The following is a 21,366-nucleotide window of genomic DNA, read 5'->3' as shown; positions in this document are numbered from 1 at the left end:
GGCGGCTATAAATCTATCTCGCGTATGCGTGCGCTCTGGAAATTTATGACGTAGTCAGTGGGATAATTTCATTGGCTGAGACACCAGCGTAACGCCGAACACGACCGAGAAAATAGAACGCGTCTTACGCCCGGCCGAACGGTAATTCCGTCGTGTTTTCCGTCGAGTGAGAATCTAGCTTTATAGTGCAGTTGCGCCGTAGGCCGCTGCATTTTATATCAAAACTAAGGGGGAAAATTTTTACCAAATACAATTTAAAGAACGAAATGAAATCCGTGGGCAACAGAATCTTGTTCAATTTCCAAAAAAAATGACATAATGGCTCGAACCATCCGTCTTAAATCTAATGACGAAACTAATGCGTCGAGAATAGATAAAGTATCTCCCAAATCAAATCGGTTTGTCGAAGAGAAAAGTCGAATTTCAATTTGTGTCGCGCGTAATGGCTAACTTCAATTCTACTCGCAGATTGCTGAAATTTGTTTATTTACCGGTAAGTGAACGCGCTTTCCGTCTCTAGGTAGCAGAATTAAGATAAGGGACTAGAAGTATCGAGCTAACAAAATTCTCCACTTGGCGAAAGTGAATATTCTTGATAAGACATCAACGGTTGGCCCTCTGGTAGAGGCAGAGGTTTCTGAATTTTCCCTCCAAAACGTGAGACGCTCGCGGTGGTAGACGGTCGAACTAGATTCAAGCACCGGCGTCTGAGTTCCATCCTCAAATTTTTACACTAGAGCCAGGACATATTACCAATGCTAGAGCACTTCACTTCTAGTCCCTTATCTTACTTCTGTTAGTAGTGATTGAGACATATTTAACGTAATTAATTTACTTAATTAATGAGATAGGTTTATCCATGGAGTGTCGGAAGCGATGGGACAAAATTCGACGGAATTATTGGAAAAATTGTTTCCGTTTTCACGGAGAAACTAAACCTCAAGTAACCTATAAGGGTTCCAGAGTTTAAATTATGTCTTTAAGGATTTGTTTTATAATAGAAAGTTATTTTGGAGTTTAGAGATTATATTAAGCAATGATTGGGCGAATGTTCCAAAACACAATGGACGATGGTACGGGATCATGAGGGACTTGGAGATGAACGTTAGCATAATTGATTTTAATCAACTTTTAAATTACATTTACATCGTAAACTAATTACTTTAATTAGAAAACTGACGTAGTAGTGGGGCCTTCCGTCATATCTGCCGCGCACGTTGAGGATTTCCGCATGATGCCTCCCTTTGTTAAATCATCCTATCTGACGCTCGCTTCTACCTCCAGTCAAAAACCAAGCAATTTCTTTTCATTTTTAATGACATTTAGCGTCGAAGTACAGTTGAAGAAAAGAGTAAGTGCTAAGACTCGTTTCAGAACCGAAATCTTTTAGGTGTGGTATTGGATTGGAATTGCAATGGCAACCTTGATCGTTGCTTCGTCATTGAGCGATATCCTGATGCACAAGCGAAAGGGTTTCAAGAACTCTGTACGAGGAACGCTTAACGTTCATTTTTGGTCTTACTTAGCCGCATTCTTCCAAGAAGGTAAAAATTGTGCGAATTATTTTGCGATTTTCACGCCAAATTTGCTCGGTTTATTCGAAACATGATCACCAAGGAACCCATCGTCATCTAGAACTCGTTTCCTGTTTGCTAGTTGGTTACTGGGCATGATCGTCCTTCTCAATTCCTTTTCCGGACAATTCAAGGCGTTACTTATGATCAATTCGGAAGGAGAGATGATGAGCAACGCGGATGATTTAGCCAAACATCCGGAACTGATTATACGGTTTCCGGATTACTACTCGGTTTACCAATGCTTCACTAAGGTAAATCTCGATCAATTCCGCAAGTGCCTCTTTAGAAACCTTAAATCTTTAGGATTACGCTGATGTGGAGACTTATAAAGCTATTTGGAAATCAGTTCAGAAGTACGGAATTGACAAGGCGGCCTTTGCTGTTCCTGAATTTCACAAACCTCAAACCAACATCCTCAAGATTAACTTTGCTAAATTGTGTCGGGATCTGAAAGGAACTCGCACAGTTTATTACTTCGAAGGAATCTGCGGAACATTTACATTCGCTTTTCTAGCGGGACCCGGATTGGACGAAGACCTTTATCAGAAGATGTGCAAACGGTGAGTTCTCGTATAGTCATATAAAATATTTGGTACTCTTGATTTTGACCGAGTACTACGTCCACAGTGTTCGCTGGTTGTTGGAAGGTCACTTGGTTGACAAATGGTTAAATGATGCCAGCCGTGATTTGTGGAAATGTTTTCTAAAACCCGAGTACAACGAAGCGACGCCTTTATCAATGAACAACTTGTCGGGAGCGTTCATTCTCCTACTGATTATGGACTTTGTAGCTCTTCTAGTATTTTTCGCGGAAATGATAAAGCACAAAAACGCTAATGCTAAATTTTTGAGGAAAAAAATCCGCGCTTAGAACTTAGGCACAGACTTGTCTTTAACTTTCCCAAGTCCTGCGCTTTAGCTTTATCGATTGCACTTAGAAACTGTAACGCCCTCGCGCTACAAACCGTTCCAATGCCTTTTCCGAATCTATGGCGTGAAAAGTTAATTATAAATACAAAATATTAATTCATATTTAGTCAAATTAATTAGCTTCGAGATGGCGTTACTATCATTTTAACTTTGAAATAGTACATAAATTGAAACCCAGATGGCGATAGATTTTTTTAAACTAGAAGAGACTGTATCCTATTCAATATAGGGGAAAGTTCGAGCTCCGCCGCGTCGCTAGCGGAATTTCAAAGTAAAACACCTTTCTCTACATCTCCTTACATTAACGGATTAACAAATCCTAACGAAACCCAACAGTAAACTTCAATATACTACAAGAAAATAGGCGCTATATATTAAATATTAAATATTAATTGTTAATGCCAACAAATAAGAGTCACTTGGTTTAAATAAATATAACTAATATTTTAATGCCACTAACAATGATATAATCAGTAAAATATTAAAAGAGAAAAAAGTATAAGGTTGAAAACGTTAAAGTTTACGAGGGTATAGACCTCAATAAAAAATTCGTAACCTTAAATATCCATTGTAATTCACTATAATAAAAAAAACCCAGCGGTAATCCGAGCAATTTTTCTTAGTCTTTAAAAGGGGTTTAAAACTGAACTAAATTCTCGACTTTCATTCCATAAATCGTAATAAAAGTAACCGCCTTTACACGCATTAAGGTGGTAAAGGTAAAGGTTAGCTAAATACACCAATTTTATATAGTTTGGGAATAAGCCGAAATTACCTTCAATCTCAATATTTCTTTAAGTTAGTATTAAGGCCTTAAGATCCGAATTGAAAGGTTAAATCGAAGTGGTTCATTTTATATCCGAATGTTTTTTTGAAACACCGCGCGTAAAAGGGTGAATTCGTGCTACGTAGAATTTAGGAATTAATCTATATTTATTACCACGGATTTAAAATAGAACATGACTCGACCACTTCAATAGCTTTAAAATTCACACAAATTTAGAAAACTATTTCAGTATTCAGAGTGCAAGATAGCTCTAGGTCAAAGATTTTTCAATTAAATTTCGAACAGATGATTAAAGCGAGGCCATATCTCCCTCCATAAGAACAGCTAATTTTTAATCTACGGAAGAGATTTTACATAATGCCGCCGCGATGTTAAAAAGCGTGTAAAGTCATCTTTTGGCTACCAACTCTAAATGTTAATGAGCCGCGGAATCATTTCCCAAAAGCAATCTCAACTCTACAACTCAATCTAAGATTGTACCAGCATCATAGGCGAGTTTAGCGCTTTTTAGATCTGTATTTAAAATCACGTCTCTCCCACGTTCTCTACAGTTTGTTCTTAGCTTGTAAAACGGTTTTATTCTTAAAACATGTCAGCTAGGTTGCGGGCTCGCCGCCGAAATTAGTTCCGCCAATTTTACTTCGGTAATGGCTTAAGTCTGGTAACGGAAGCTGCTAGTGTTGGGGGGCCTTTTCGAACGGGTCGTTTAGTTCAGCTACCGAAATTAAACCTAATTTCCACGCCAAAGCCCTTACTCTTTATCGGCTTGGAGTATCAGCCCATGGCGTAATACGACAATATGATTTTAACAAGTTGACAAAATTCAATTCAGAGTACGAAAAAACGTCAAAATTTAACGCCAAACGAATTTTAGGCTTGAAGACGGTTACCTGTATGAACCCCATTAAACCTAACCTGGACCACATAGTCCTTAGCCTAACCTAAACCTACCATTAACCACGCAATACCTATCCTGAAAATACAATGGGGATCAGGTTACCGATAATTGAAAAATTTAGCTATGCCTTGATTTCCGCAAAATGAATTGAAAACCTTTTTTTAGTAAATTTCCTTGGTCTTTGTATTAAATGGTAACCTTCGAATAAACAGCGGTGATTTACAACGAAATTCGCTTATGATATCCAGTATATATATATATTCGCCTAATGTTTTTTGTTGTTGTGCACGCAAACTGAAACAGACTGTAAATGTATGTAAGGATGTGGTTTTTGCAGATTACGTGACCAAACAAGCCACGGAACTTGATGGGAGTCCATTATAATCAAAGGCAAAGTTAAAAGTACAATAAATATATCGGAAGAATTTAGCTTTTAAGAAATAATTGACCATCATCTCGCGGTTTTGCTTCGAAACTTTACTTATATATAGTATAATGATTCTAAAACAAACACCGCGAGTTTATACCAAGTGCATGCTTTTAAATGGAAACTATAACTAGCGAACAAAACAGCGCGAAATTACGATTATTAAAGTGTACACTATGGCGATTACTATTTCTTCTTGTACGATAGCTCTTAAAATCACCAATGATATATTTTGTTTTATCAAAGTGCTTTTGTCGTTTACATTTACACTTTAATGTAATGGTGGGCTTTCATTGGGCAACATGCAAGAAACAACCGCAAACAAAAACTCCTATAGCTTTCAGAACTCTTATTATGGCGGTGTCATTAAAGCAGGCCAAAGAAAAGAAGAACATGGCTTAAGAACAAAACCCGGCAATATTGACTCGAAACTTCCGTTTGAAAAGGCAAATAGATTATTTTTCGTTCATATTTTTGGAAATTTATTCTAACAGTTACCCGAGGTTAAGAACAATGGAACTAGTGCCTGATTAGAATTGGGGTTCAATACTATATTAGGCAAACTATACATTGCCGGCGAGAAAAAAGAATTCTGACACATTTAGGTTGATTTGTTTAGACTAAAAAAATAACAAATAACGTTTCTCATCGGACATGAGATCTCGGAAAATGAGCCCAAAAACATTTTCGAACACTTCCTCGGGGACTGCGAAACCTTAGTATCGTATTACAGATCCCATTAGGATCCTATAATGGGTGAAATATCGAAATAAGCCCCCCCCCCTAACACTTAACTGTTGAACCCAAAAGAGACAAGGAGAGATATCCGGGCATAAACTGCATGTACACCCATAGAATTGCTTTTTCCACATGTTTTTTGACAGCGAAAATGTTTTAACTACCAAAAATGCGTTAGTGGAACTAGCGTTACACCGAGCTGGAAGTCTCTAGCATTACGAAGTATAGGTAGTGTCATCCTTATTGAAAATTTCTTATAAACTTATGCTGATATTCTATAGACAAGCAAAGCTTGTCAATCTGAAACCCATATTTTGAGCGAGAAAAATTGTAATATATATTTTTCAACTTCGAACGAGAAAAAAGAATGCTTTAATTATGGGCTTACTTATATTAAGACGTTTTGCCTTTGAAGATAGTTTAGTTTGTCTATTATTGGTTTGCTCGGTTAATGGGCCTACAATAACGTTTATTTTGGCCATTTAACGGTCTGTTGGCAACTTGAAAAGCGGAAAGTCGGGAGGACGGACGATTTGGCTGACAACTTGACAAGCCCCGTTCCCCGTTCCGTTCTTTCGTTGACTCCGAATGCTCTCGGTCGGAGACTGCAACGTCCGACTGCATGCTCAGAGCATGTGCGAGCAACGTGTGACGTTAAAGCTATCGTTTTCAGTCAATGTTAAAGAATTATTTCCACCCCGCGGATGTCGCACCCAGAGGGTAATACGCTCCACTAAAGATGTGCTTAAAAGAAAAATTGGGATTTCAAACGCTAGATGGAACTGCATAATAGTCCATATCTATATTAGCATAAGTAATGTTCCATAAGTTTGTCACGAAGTGAGTGAGGTAGGTCATAGATTCGAGGTAAAGCGACGCCTGGTGAGGCGTAAACTTATGCTATGGTAAAAAAGTTGATTCTATTCGTTCATTTCAACCATTCCGTTTACATCATTAACATTTAGCACGCTATAAACGAAATAAATGCTAAATAAACTTATCGAAACGACAGCCAAAAAACTAACAAAAATGAGAACCTCGAGAGGCAGAAACGTACGCCAATTTTACCTTCCACCGCTCGTAAATAAAAATCTAATTTAAAATACACTAATATCATTCCATTCGAGGCTTGTAAAACTTGACGTCAGTTGCGGGCGGTAACTTCTAAGTAGGCCTATACGCAATTTATTTTAAATCCCAGTCGAATATAAAACTAATTTCTTGCATTAACAATTATGGCAATAATCCAAAAGGGTAAAAATACAGTAGCGCTTGAAAGAGTGACATTTCGTGATGGCGGCCCGCTCCTTATTATAGTTACGCAACAAATAAGTGTAAGATACAAAAGTCATCTTGACGAGGGCATGGGCTGCCTGCGACTGACTCCTTTACGTCGAGATTACACAGGGCAGAAGACTAGTGGCAGTGTTGGTCGCGTGCCAAGCAGATCCTCGCCATCGCGCATTTCAACAGTTTAAAGTACTTATTTATAATCGCGCGTGTTTAGGCAACGATCATTAACGGTGATTAATCAGCTCCCCAAACTAGCGCCTAAACATACCCCCCCCCCCATCCCACCCTATCTCTCCCTCAATAACAAAATTCGCCTTCTAGAGCTAATATTATGGAATTTACACGCCAATACGTATTAACTCCAAGAATGGAAAAATATTCACTAGGATACAAGATGATGGAGTTTGTTCAACGTGTGCATGGGTCTCTGATCCAACAAAAATTATATTTACCAGTGCAAACCGAACTTGTTACATTTATAAACCAACCTACGAAATTTAATCTATTATTTTAAGCAAATTAAGATATAGTTCCTAACTGACGCCTCTAAATTAAAAAGAGTTTTAGTATTTTATTGAAATTAAAATAACGTACGCTTTGAATGGTTGGTTGACCAAGGAAACGTATAGGCCTACATTGCCCGATCTGTACTTTTAGTTTTTGTAATTCGCGTTAAATGAGATAATTCTCGATTTAAGTCTCTTTGGCATTTAGTCGCGGTATAATTTGGCTCTCGCGAAGTGTAGGTTGGGTATGGTTTTTGACGCGGCAATATCGAATTACCCGTCAAAGTTGCTGAGAAAATGTCGACATTCTCTAGAGCATGGATGCCCGGAGTCTCCTCATTACAGACCTAACTTTGGCTATTTATCCTCTCAATCAAGCGAGACAGAGCGAACCGCGTCTGTCATTCCATCGCGGCCAACTTTAACACTCGCCAAGCTTCCGTTCGGGAGAAGACATCCCTGCATGGGATCGTGTCTTTCGTGGGATTGGTACCAACCCATCCCCCAAAAAGAGAAATTCCCGGAATAAAATAACGTTTACCAGCATTTGAAATAATTTCTAATACGTTTCTTACTTTCCTTAATTCCAAAATAGACTGAAATTGAATAATAACTTCCCAAGTTTTTTCCAATCCGTTATGACAGGGTTCAGATGAAATTTTTATATTGAAAATCCCTGACGAAATTTTCCCAAAATCCCTGACCATTTTAAGTACATTACGTGCTTACCAGAAGCCCACTTCATATTACACCTGGGTCCATAGCATTGCTCGAAACAATCATGGTTTGATATACCAAACGAAATCCCTGACCTTTCCCTGACTTATTCCCCCATTTCCAAATCACCGACTTATCCAGGTTCCGTACCAACCCTGTATTACCATGTTGGACAAATCAAACAGCGGAACAGAAATGTAACCCTTGACCTTTCTTAAGGAATAATCGTATACTGGTTGATCTCCGTATCACATAGACGGACTTTAAGTTAAATAAACTTTTGAGATAACAGATTGGAGAGTCCCTTGCCACCATGCAGCCTCAATCTTTTAAAACAAATTTAATTTATACTAGGCCTATACAGAGTTATTTATTTTTATATCATAGCAAATCCAATTAATAAAAGCTATATAGCGCTAACCAGATTAATTTCAAGACTTCGCTATTTGAAAATTCCAAGGCAGATAAAAATCTAAAACTTTATTTTTTTTTTCTTTCTCCGAGTAATATTTTCAATTTTCAACATTATACATATGCGGGGCACTAAAATCATTAATATAAACTCTTCGCAAATTTGGCAATTGGAAAATTGTATATAACAGCGTCAAATAAAAAAATAAGTTATATCACCGTCGTTCGGAGCGACCGCCTCGTCGTAACTCTTACGGGAACGTAACTTGGCATCAGAAGACCGATGAACCAGACCCGATTTAATACTTTTTGAAAAAACACCGCCGCCGGTAACACGAAGACTTCGATATCGTTCAAATATCTTTCTCTGCAGCTCAAACATAAACCAAGATAACCATCAATTGAAGTAAATACTTCACTAAACCCGAGATGGTTAAATCTTAATTTACATAATAAAGTATTTTAATTGATTTTAAAAAATCATGACTTCAAAATTTAATATCTGGGACTTCAGCCAATACGTTTACTTTGTCTAGTACAAAGAAAAATTTAAACTTTTTCCAGTCTTTGTCTACAAAGATAAATTTTACTTTTTCGAGTCTTTGTCTACAAAGATAAATTTTTACTTTTCGAGTCTTTGTCTAGAAAGATAAATTTTACTTTTTCGAGTCTTTGTCTAGGAAGATAAATTTTTCTTCTTCGAATCTTTGTCTACAAAGATAAATTTCACTTTTTCGAGTCTTTGTCTATAAAGATAAATTTTACTTTTTCGAGCCTTTGTCTACAAAGACAAATTTTACTTTTCGATTCTTTGTCTACAAAGATAAATTTTTCTTTTTCGAGTCTTTGTCTACAAAGGTTTTAACTTCCTCAATCCTTTGTCTACAAAGAAAATTTTTACTTTTTCGAGTCTTTGTCTAGAAAGATAAATTTTACTTTTATCGAGCATTTCCTTCAAGGAATGGACTTCTGTCGAATCGATATGAATTGGAGGTTCCGTTCAGCGAAGGCACGCAATTAAAAGACTCATTTTATTTACCGGTGAAAAATATCCGCGAAAAGAGAGTTGCAATGACTAATGATGATTTTACTATTACTTTTTCAACATTTTTTTATTTCCTCCGCATCTTTAAGAGAGAGCGAGAGAGAGAGAGAGAGAGAGAGAGAGAGAGAGAGAGAGAGAGAGAGAGAGAGAGAGAGAGAGGCTCGTTGTAACTACGTTTTATTTCACGGTAATTACATGTCAGGGGCTTATAGGAGGCGGTGTCGTTTCCAGTCAATCAGTCTCAGGACCCCGAGCCAAACTCAAATCCAAGAAACATACACAGGGGGAACGACCATAAAGGATGAATTTCCCTAACTCAACATTTATTTATCTATTTATTCGAACTGAGGGATAGGGTTGCCTTGTGTGCTAAGGTTTTGTTGGAGTCTTTGGAAAAATTAACAGTTAGTGAAGTTGGTTGTGTTCTTAAACTGATCAATGATAAACTTGATCGTTCGGGGAGTTGATCAATGTGAAAAAAATTATTACGGAGTAGGGTTATATTTCTTAGAATTGATCAATTTATTTCAGTTAATTACAACAAGCGGCATTCTTTATGAAGGATCCCTAATATTAGATTAGTTTTGTCGTTCAATTAGACATGACGATCACGTAGCAATGCCAGCTATTAAAATAGCGATAATTAGCCACTTTTAATTACGAATAATTGCGAATATATTGCTAACAGATATTTTCCAATCCCGGGCCCAAAGCTTTTTTATCAAAATTGCAGCCGCTTCTGCCCACACCTCTACGCGACATTCGAAAATCCGCCAATACATTGCCTCCAATAAACCATGGACCAATTACAGGGAGACTTCGAGACTGAAGCCCGAATCTGTATTTTTTAATTATAAACACATCATTGTAAACACAAAGAAAATATTTTAAAATTTTCCCAAAAGGTGTTTAATTGTATTAATTAGATTTACACAGTCTGTAAACAGATACGTATTATGAAGAACCAATTACGAGAAAGTTCAAATATAAAATTGAGCTTCAGTACACACCATGATCTCTTCCCCCCCCCTCCCACTCAATATTCCCGGGTTTCGGTACCATATTGGCAAGCTTATAACAAGCCAGTTAAAAAAATTTTAACTCCAAACTAAGATGAAAATTCATACGTTCTGGATGGGTACTCGGTAAAAATATGGTTGTCTGTCCCTTTTATAACTAATCTAAGAGTTATATTTAAGATGGGAAAAATAAAAATTTATTCCGAGTGCATTTCCAGAGGCGTTTTTCTCGTAAAAGTAATCACTATTCGATAATTTGGAAATAGTAGAAACGTTTAAAACGCGCAAATGCCAAATTGATATGCAAAGATAATTAATAGCTTTTCATTAATAAGTAGATGGGCAACTTAAAAATCTCGCCATCTTCCTAATACGGGGTGTACATACATGATTGCCGGCTGCCCTTTCGGCGTTTCACTTCTAAATGAGACGGTGCGACGCAATATAAATTCTAAAACTTTGAATCTTCTAAGAACCCTGCAGTGTAACTTATTTTAATACCACGACAAATAAGAACGCGCAAAATAATTCAAATTTTCAAATGCTAAATTTGATTTATTTTCATCGTATTTTACTTTCGACAAGATAATTCGCAATTGCCAACGAGGTTTGTTTTAGAATTAAATAAACTAATGTATATTTTTGGGTGTAATAAATCATTAAGGTTTCAATATATATACATTATAAACATAACCGCACTTTGATAAAACTAGTTGATAAAGAAATTACGAAACTCGACGCGAAAGCCAAGTTTGATTTATTTATTCGTAATAATTTCTCGCGTATGTAATTTGCTAAATAAACGTCTAATAATTGGGACACAGGAAGGATATAGGTGTGGCCAGATTAAGAAGATCTTTTAAAGTTACAAGAAATTAAGTAATTAATTAGTTCAGATTTGACAAGTGACTCAGCCCATATAGGAAGTTATGAAATAATATTAAATCCTGGTGCGTTAACTTAATTTCAAGTCTTAGCAAACTGTTGTTATTTTCAACTTTTAATCTTAAAATAATTTCTTGTCTTACAGCAACCTGATTAGAAAAAGAGGTACTTCACCCTTAATATTAACGGCCGCTTAATAGCTCTGTTTTCTGGAATTTACTAGTATTTTTTTGTCCTTATCTATATCTATAAAGGGTTGTTAAAGTCTTAAATTGTTTTGGTATTGTAAATTATTATTTTACGTTGTTGGTTTTAATTATGAAATATTTCAATTAAATTATAACCATATCAATTTAATGCCGTACTTCGAATGAAATTTGTGTTTTTGAATATTACGATTGAATCATAAGGAGCTCACGACCTTGGAGTTCATTTAATCAAATATACGGTCTGACTACGTTTAAGTGCTGATAACAAGGCGATGATCGATATGTCCTAACTCAATAGCGATCGCCCGATTAAATAGGCAATTTTCGATTTAGTTGCTTCTCAACTACAGCATACAATCAATAGTAGATAGAAATGAGAGTGTGTTCTTTACAACTTCATCTAAAATTATTTCAAATTTCCTAATTATTTCGGGGCTATTTTCAAATTTCCTTAATTATTTCGGGGCTATTTTCAAATTTCCTTAATTATTTCGGGGCTATTTTCAAATTCCCCAATTATTTCGGGGCTATTTTCAAATTCCCCAATTATTTCGGGGCCATTTTCAAATTCCCCAATTATTTCGGGGCCATTTTCAAATTCCCCAATTATTTCGGGGCCATTTTCAAATTCCCCAATTATTTCGGGGCCATTTTCAAATTTCCTAATTATTTGGGGGTCATTTTCAAATTCCCCTAATTATTAGAGGGTCATTTTCAAATTCCCCTAATTATTTCGGGGTCATTTTCAAATTTCCTTAATTATTTGGGGGCTATTTTCAAACTCCCCAATTATTTCGGGGCTATTTTCAAATTCCCCAATTATTTCGGGGCTATTTTCAAATTCCCCAATTATTTCAGGGCAATTTTCAAATTCCCCAATTATTTCAGGGCTATTTTCAAATTTCCAAATTATTTTCGTCTTTTATGAAAACTTTTCCTGATAATTTGAAATTTTTCGTGAACTGGGGAAACCTCGAAATAACATGGATTCAATTTGTAGATAACGTAAATGGCAAGTTCCCGTTTTATATTTGTTCTTGATACGAATAACTTCTAACAATTGAATGATGGAAAAATTTGACGTTTCTTATCTCGTCCTATAGCCTAGTTAAGAGATAAATTTGACGTTTATGGGGCGCCAAACGAATGCAGTCTATCCCTATAAAGGCATCGAGCACCGAATTTAGTCTCATTTCGATAGCCCGCTTGCACCAAAAGAGTCGAGTTGTTACTAAAATTGCTAGCTTAGCAAGACGTATGCGGTTGATATTAAATCCTCTTACAATTAATTCGATGGTCAGTTTCAAAACTATCGCGCAATGTGGACCAATTGGACAAATTCCGGGTTATTTACGATGTTGCTCGTTCTCGGATCCTTAAACGAGGCGACCTCGTTAGCAATAGCTTACCGAGGAAGTTCAAAGGTTGGTATAATGTCCAAATTAGCGTAATAACTCTTACGGAACTTAGTATTAAGTTATCAAAGCCGTTATTTATTAAAGGTGATAAGAGAGTCCTCATCTCGATTAGAAAGGTTCGATAAACCAAACAGAGTGACTGATCTGCACGTTGAAGCCATCGGGGAACCCCTGAACGTTATTGAATGGACAACGGGAAACGAAACTCTACCCGTTATAGTCGTCCAATTGAATTGGACAGCCGCTGGTCACCGCAAACACGGGGCAAAAATGGGTAGGTGAATTGAAGAATTGATTATGTTTTGCCAAATATTCTCGCCTAAATGGACGTTGACCTTTTTAGCAAAATTTGTTGAAATTCGAGCTTCCTTAGACGCCGAAGCGATGTTATTGGACTTTAAAAACGGGGTACTAATAGATGGCGTCCGAACACGCACGGTACCAATGGGTCAAGAACAAAAAGCCCAATTTAAATTACCCTTTGACCTCGTAAACTCCACGGCGTTTCAAGACGTCGTCGAAAACTCGACGGATATTTTCTTCGCCTTAGTAACGATTAACGAAAACAACTACAACGCCGCCGCTGAAATGTCCAACTTGGCCGTTGGTCGCTTTAAACCCTTCAGAAAGATCAGAGATAAAATTAGGGGTGAATTTATTATGATCGTTAGTGGAATACTGGTCTTGTTAGGCGCTCTTATGATCGTAGCATTAACAGTATGTAATTTGGTCATGATATGCAAAAAGACGAAACACGTTTATGAAATAGACAAAACTTGTAAGGTGTTTGTCATTAGTGGAGGTTAATAAAACGTGTTTATTTTTAAATGTGCACACGATTAAATTTTATTACCAAAATTTTCGAAATCTTTATTTTAACCAACTCATTCTTTCCCAAAGTTTAACTTCGCAAATGGATTGCGTTTGTCTTAAAAATACCGAATATATTTTTGTTGAAAACAAAACGCATCATTAGTCGGATACTTATACGTATTAAGTCCGAATATAAAAGGATTGCTATGGTTCGGGCAAATAGACGCGTAATGTGTTAATACACTTAAAAGCCTTTCTACCTTATAAATATCAGTATTGTCGTGCCAAACACAAGCTAAGGTTAAATAAAACATTTCCCAAATGGCATATCAGGTTAATTTCGGACCAAGAAATCTCGTTCTATAAAATAGAGCAACTAGTACATGATTTTAGCTTCACCTACACTGAAACTAACAAATTTTTCATCGCCTGAGCAACGAAATGAAGGCCGAATCAACCTGGTTTTTCCCCAAAACTAAGGTATAGGGTTACGTATCTTGTCTCCTGTGTCGGTGTTCATCAAATATGCTTATAACGGATTGAAGTTGATAGTTAAATCTTTCGTTTGTATGTAGCTACACAAATAGGTGTTTTCAATTTGGGTTTGGGTTTATTGGCTTACATCATCAAACCTTGCGATGTAATAATTCTCCGTAACCAACTTGTTCATTTTTAGACCATAATACAAAGAGTGGCATGATTCATACTACGGTAAAGCTCTTGAATAATTACCTTTATGGGTTCGCGAGTCCGAGCTACTACTGCTACGGTATATACTTCATTTATTCATGATAGCTGCAGCCGATTGGTTACGTGAAGTTTCTCGGGCCAAGGCTTGGCAAGTATGGGGAAAGAAACTCGCATTCTACTTCTGAATATTTGATGTTTTAATAGCGATAAAGGCGACTAATTACAATTTCCAGCGACTAATAGTAGTTTAATTTCTTTAAGAACGCCACGAGGCCCGTCGCCTCGTTTCTTGATTAGCCCCGCAAAATGGATCGAAAAATAAGGCCTTAACAGCAAAAATGTCGTAACTAGAGTTCGTTGTGAAATACAAACGCGGTTCGAGATCGTTACTAGTCATATTTGCAATTAGCGCCTTCTTAAAGTCAGGTTAAGGCGGTATAGGTGTTCATTAAAAATGCAATAAGGGGTGGTAACCTCGCTAGTATCACGCTTTGGTGGAATATAGGCGGTCAATTTGTTTCTGTATTCCCAAGGCTCGTGTTATACAATGAACTACCCAATTTCGTTATTCCATCACTAATATTAGACGGGCCAAAGTTCTAGGGTTTGTTTTTAACTGTCCCAATAGGTTAAATAAATATATTTTTTCAAATAAACAACGATTTTTTTTCATGAAATTAAACGGTCGTAAAATATAGACTTTTCTATGAAAATCAAGGGATTGAAAAATATAGAATTTTCCATGAAAATCAAGGGATTGAAAAGTACAGAATTTTTGATGAAATTAAAGAATCCTAAATTATTGAACCACTTTGCTCTTTCAAATTAAACGGTCCAAAAATAGAGGATTTTCCATGAAATCAAGGGATGGAAAAATATAGGCCTAGAATTTAAGAAAATAAATAATCCTAAATTATTGAACCACTTTGTTCTTTGAAACTACTGTCTCACGAGTCTCACCATTTACGTGTTTAGAGGCTTTTTATAAATCCGCATTTAAATGCAACGCAAACCATACGGTCATCTTGTTTCCAATAAAAAAAATGTTCTCCCATACAGAGGGGAAAGAAATTAGGGGCTGATTTCGATTTATAATGGTAAAAGGCGAATTGGAGTTGGCGCAACGCATTATTAGCAATCGTAAATCAAATAAACGAAAACGCCTTTTCTCGAACTCGCTTCTGCTTCGATTAAAAGTTAAAAACGAAACTTGGCGGCGATATAGTTGTCTTCGTACCAACCGAAGCCAGATTACCAGTTTTTTCTCCCCCTCTTGGTAAAATGTCAAAGGAAATTAATAAGAGAATTTGATTAAAATTAGGATTAACGATTTATGAAGCAAAAGCCGCACCGGGACCAGATATCGTTCAGCGCGCAGACGCGCATTCATGTTTTTCATGGATTTAATTCCATTTGTCATTTGTCTCAGTGTGTCCTTAAAAAACCCAATGACAAAAATCACAGCCAAAGATCTCACGGTTGTTATTAACAGGGTTCATACAACTTTTGAAAAACAAATGTCCCTGAGGTTTTTCCCCACATACTTCCCTGAAATTTCCAGGTTTTTCATCCCCGTATATGGAGTATCCTATGGAGCAAATGTTAACGAAGGAGTTGGAGGGGAGGGGGGGCAAATAGGACTATTACATAATCAAAGGACATCCCCGTATCTCTAATATAACCAGAGTTATGAGCCTCCAAAGTATAGTGTAATGTTAATCCTATGGAGGGGGGTATGTTCACGAACATTTTGCTTAATTACTCGGCCCCTGTTTGACTAGCAAATTTCCCTGAACTTTACTAAAAATTCTAAATTTCCCTGAGGTTTTTGTCAACTATTTATTTCCCTGATTTTTCCAGGTTTGTATGAATCCTGATTAAAGTCACTATTTAAAATTTTCAAAATGTCACCGGGAATAATTTTTCTTTGAATTATTTATCAAATAATAAACGACGTGTTCAGTAAATTCGAACTTTCTTGACATTATTATGAAATTACGTTCAGTTTAGAAATTATAATGGGCACTAATACCAGGATGTCGTTACTTAAAACAATTCTCAATATATTGAAATTTGAAAAAAGCATACACAAGAAGAGAAAGGCAAATATTTCATCCATAATCCTTATGATGGATCCTCTTTTAAGAACAATATCCGTCTCGTATCTCGTAGAATAATTAAGTTGTCCTCTACCCAAGACGAATATCATTAGCCCAAGGCGGATTTGGTTCCAATTTTCTTACATAAACAAGTATTATGTCCGCCCTCGATCGAAATTTATGACTAAATTTCCTACTTATCTTCCCCAAGATTTCAGCCTCACAAAAAAGATATCTTTCTCTCAAGATAACACCCACATCTATCTCCCAAGACATCACCAACAAAATGACATCTTCCCCAAGATATCACCAACAAAATGACATCTTCCCCAAGATATCACCAACAAAATGACATCTTCCCCAAGATATCGCCAACAAAATGACATCTTCCCCAAGATATCGCCAACAAAATGACATCTTCCCCAAGATATCGCCAACAAAATGACATCTTCCCCAAGATATCACCAACAAAATGACATCTTCCCCAAGATATCACCAACAAAATGACATCTTCCCCAAGATATCACCAACAAAATGACATCTTCCCCAAGATATCGCCAACAAAATGACATCTTCCCCAAGATATCACCAACAAAATGACATCTTCCCCAAGATATCACCAACAAAATGACATCTTTCTCCAAGATATCACCCACAAAATGACATCTTTCTCCAAGATATCACCAACAAAATGACATCTTCCCCAAGATATCACCAACAAAATGACATCTTCCCCAAGATACCACCGACAAAATGACATCTTTCTCCCAAGATATCACCGACAAAATGACATCTTTCTCCAAGATATCACCGACAAAATGACATCTTTCTCCCAAGATATCACCGACAAAATGACATCTTTCTCCCAAGATATCACCGACAAAATGACATCTTTCTCCCAAGATATCACCGACAAAATGACATCTTCCCCAAAGATATCACCGACAAAATGACATCTTTCTCCCAAGATATCACCCACAAAATGACATCTTCCCCAAGATATCACCAACAAAATGACATCTTCCCCAAGATACCACCGACAAAATGACATCTTCCCCAAAGATATCACCGACAAAATGACATCTTTCTCCCAAGATATCACCGACAAAATGACATCTTTCTCCCAAGATATCACCGACAAAATGACATCAATCTCCCAAGATATCACCCACAAAATGACATCTTTCTCCAAGATATCACCCACAAAATGACATCTTCCCCAAGATACCACCAACAAAATGACATCTTCCCCAAGATACCACCAACAAAATGACATCTTCCCCAAGATATCACCAACAAAATGACATCTTCCCCAAGATATCACCAACAAAATGACATCTTCCCCAAGATATCGCCAACAAAATGACATCTTCCCCAAGATATCGCCAACAAAATGACATCTTCCCCAAGATATCGCCAACAAAATGACATCTTCCCCAAGATATCACCAACAAAATGACATCTTCCCCAAGATATCACCAACAAAATGACATCTTCCCCAAAGATATCACCGACAAAATGACATCTTTCTCCCAAGATATCACCGACAAAATGACATCTTTCTCCAAGATATCACCCACAAAATGACATCTTTCCCAAGATACCACCAACAAAATGACATCTTCCCCAAGATATCACCCACAAAATGACATCTTCCCCAAGATATCACCAACAAAATGACATCTTCCCCAAGATATCACCCACAAAATGACATCTTCCCCAAGATATCGCCAAAAAACGACATCTTCCCCAAGATATCACCAACAAAATGACATCTTCCCCAAGATATCACCAACAAAATGACATCTTCCCCAAGATATCACCGACAAAATGACATCTATCTCCCAAGATATCACCAACAAAATGACATCAATCTCCCAAGATATCACCGACAAAATGACATCTATCTCCCAAGATATCACCAACAAAATGACATCTTCCCCAAGATATCACCGACAAAATGACATCTATCTCCCAAGATATCACCGACAAAATGACATCAATCTCCCAAGATATCACCGACAAAATGACATCTATCTCCCAAGATATCACCAACAAAATGACATCTATCTCCCAAGATATCACCAACAAAATGACATCTTCCCCAAGATATCACCGACAAAATGGCATCTTCCCCAGATATCACCAACAAAATGACATCTTCCCCAAGATATCACCAATAAAATGACATCTTCCCCAAGATTTCACCCGCAAAATGACATCTTTCTCCCAAGATATCACCAACAAAATGACATCTTCCCCAAGATTTCACCAACAAAATGACATCTTCCCCAAGATATCACCGACAAAATGGCATCTTCCCCAGATATCACCAACAAAATGACATCTTCCCCAAGATATCACCAACAAAATGACATCTTCCCCAAGATTTCACCCGCAAAATGACATCTTTCTCCCAAGATATCACCAACAAAATGACATCTTCCCCAAGATATCGCCAACAAAATGATATGATAATCTTGCCCACAAGTTGCGTAGCCTTCAAAAAGGCTGTTTGATATTGGATCTCCGAAATACCTCCAAAATTTGTACCACCTTAGGCCTTGGTTGGCCACGTGTTGATACTGGCTACCTTCCTTTCTTCTAATCATCCTCGGTGAGTGAGTGTCCCGGGTGACTCTCTCTCGCCCCGCTCTCGTCTGGCTGCTTTGGCTGCAGTGGCAGCGTCACAGGAAGGCAGGGGGAAGGCAGAGAGAAGAGACAAAAGAGTTTTTCCCGCGCAATCCCGAAAACCGTTATGTTTTAACAGAGATACAGGGTTGCGTATAAGTATTTATTAGCGAGCATCTGCCACCATGGAGTAATAATGTTGGAGACCTAGCTATAAAGTAATTTTTTCCTTAGCTCGTTACATAATAATAATAATAATTATAATAATAAAAATCTCACTGCGCGAGCGGCTCACTCAGGAGCAAAGAATGTATACAGTAATGACACTCCTGTGCCTTTGATAAATTTATGCTTTATGGGTAGTTAACACGGAGTGCCATGGAGGAACTACCTTCCACTCGGACTGGAAATAACTAAAGATTATGGCACTACAATTCAATCTATCATTGAACCAAGCAGCCGAATCTACCCTAGTGCTCGTTTCTGGTGATACAGATATGACGGATGGAGTATAATTTTACCATTGTCAAAATTTACGTTTCTTAAGTGGTATCTCAAAAGTTTTTAATGATCTCTAAGTGTTATATTAAAGAATTTAACGCGTAAAGTTGATCATAGCACGAGGCTGGGGCTCCACGAGGAAATACGGGCGAAGAAATAAATTCAGCAAAGGTAAAACGAAAATTTACCATTAGTCATCGGTGACAACCATCAGAAGTTCATAATAACCCCCCTTCGGGGGGGGAAGTATGAAACTGGCCATAGAGCTAATGGTAAAAATCGCGAACAACAAGATTCTGTCGTTGCGCATAGAAAGGATTAGCCTGTTTATGGACATACAACCTTACAGTATATCGTAGTGATATCTATGCTCCTTGGTTTTCGTTCCAAAACTTCCGTTGGCTGGGATCTCCGTGGAAAAGAAAAATGGCGATATGGTGGATCATTGACGATCGTTTAAATGTTTTGTAGAAAACTAGAAACCCCGACTAAAAGCCAACTTCTTAGCCATGCAAGGCTTAATTTACACCGTTCGGACAGAAGCAGACGTGAGCCATTTTCACTCTCAAAATCACAAGATAAAAATAGTGCTAAACCGGAAGTGTGTAAGTTAACGCGCGTGGGCGCTAAAAAATGGGGTAACTATTTCTTTGGGAGTTAAGCGGTGTATGAATCCGCTGAGCTTTACGGCGAAACTTTGTTGTTACGGGCTTTTTAACCAGTTTCATACTTCGGGCTATTATGAACTCCTGCAACCATTAACTACCGTATCAGAATCCCCCATCGCGATCTAGGCCTACCAAAACCAATTTAGTTTAGACAATTTTCGATCTGAAAATTTTGAAGATACGCAATTTATTTATTGGCACAGAACCGTTTGAATTTTCCATAAAGCACTCTTTCGACCTAAACTCTCTGACCACTATCGCTCTTTCCCCCTAATTAAGCTCACTAAAATTTTTTTAGGATTATTATTACAAGTTTTTATTTCAAGTGAATCCAATTATTATAAAAATTCAAGGGAAAATTATTCCTCTGGTGGGGGAGATGTAATACAGGGGAAAATTATTCCTCTGTTGGGGAGATGTAATACAGAGGAAGATTCCTCTGCTGGGGGAGATGTAATACAGGGGAAAATTCCTCTGGTGGGGGAGATGCAATTCAGGGGAAATTTATTCCTCTGGTGGGGGAGATGCAATACAGGGGAAAATTATTCCTCTGGTGGGGAAGATGCAAATCAGGGGAAAATTATTTCTCTGGTGGGGGAGATGCAATTCAGGGGAAAATTATTCCTCTGGTGGGGGAGATGCAATTCAGGGGAAAATTATTCCTCTGCTGGGGGGATGTAATACAGGGGAAGATTCCTCTGCTGGGGGAGATGTATTACAGGGGAAGATTCCTCTGCGGGGGGAGATGCAATTCAGGGGAAAATTATTCCTCTGGTCGGGGAGATGCAATTCAGGAGAAAATTATTCCTCTGGTGGGGGAGATGCAATACAGGGGAAAATTATTCCTCTGGTGGGGGAGATGCAATTCAGGGGAAAAGTATTCCTCTGGTGGGGGAGATGCAAATCAGGGGAAAATTATTTCTCTGGTGGGGGAGATGCAATTCAGGGGAAAATTATTCCTCTGCGGGGGGAGATGCAATTCAGGGGAAAATTATTCCTCTGCTGGGGGGATGTAATACAGGGGAAGATTCCTCTGCTGGGGGAGATGTATTACAGGGGAAGATTCCTCTGCGGGGGGAGATGCAATTCAGGGGAAAATTATTC

At 37.6% G+C, this 21,366-nt stretch overlaps 3 protein-coding genes across 3 annotated transcripts; all 3 read left to right on the top strand.

Annotated features, from left to right (window-relative positions):
- The first annotated feature begins 318 nt into the window (after positions 1-318).
- On the top strand, positions 319-1,609 carry LOC149705177 (uncharacterized). Its single transcript, XM_089865652.1, has 6 exons — positions 319-398; positions 469-493; positions 852-943; positions 1,017-1,104; positions 1,172-1,333; positions 1,391-1,609. The coding sequence occupies exons 1-6, from the start codon at positions 319-321 to the stop codon at positions 1,607-1,609; spliced, it is 666 nt and encodes a 221-aa protein (XP_089721778.1).
- Positions 1,610-1,626: 17 nt separating this feature from the next.
- On the top strand, positions 1,627-3,094 carry LOC149705176 (uncharacterized). Its single transcript, XM_089865651.1, has 3 exons — positions 1,627-1,828; positions 1,881-2,137; positions 2,205-3,094. The coding sequence occupies exons 1-3, from the start codon at positions 1,670-1,672 to the stop codon at positions 2,446-2,448; spliced, it is 660 nt and encodes a 219-aa protein (XP_089721777.1). The 5' UTR covers positions 1,627-1,669; the 3' UTR covers positions 2,449-3,094.
- Positions 3,095-12,579: 9,485 nt separating this feature from the next.
- On the top strand, positions 12,580-13,688 carry LOC149705175 (uncharacterized). The gene is made up of 3 exons (XM_089865397.1): positions 12,580-12,866; positions 12,945-13,134; positions 13,204-13,688. The coding sequence occupies exons 1-3, from the start codon at positions 12,762-12,764 to the stop codon at positions 13,665-13,667; spliced, it is 759 nt and encodes a 252-aa protein (XP_089721523.1). The 5' UTR covers positions 12,580-12,761; the 3' UTR covers positions 13,668-13,688.
- The last annotated feature ends 7,678 nt before the right edge of the window (positions 13,689-21,366 follow it).

The sequence above is a fragment of the Phalangium opilio genome, unplaced genomic scaffold (assembly GCF_054372755.1).
Source record: "Phalangium opilio isolate 3A_F unplaced genomic scaffold, DU_Popi_V2 ptg000014l_1, whole genome shotgun sequence".
Classification (NCBI taxonomy): domain Eukaryota; kingdom Metazoa; phylum Arthropoda; class Arachnida; order Opiliones; family Phalangiidae; genus Phalangium; species Phalangium opilio.
Note: the sequence above shows the minus strand (reverse complement) of the source record. Positions and strands in the feature narration are given on the sequence as shown.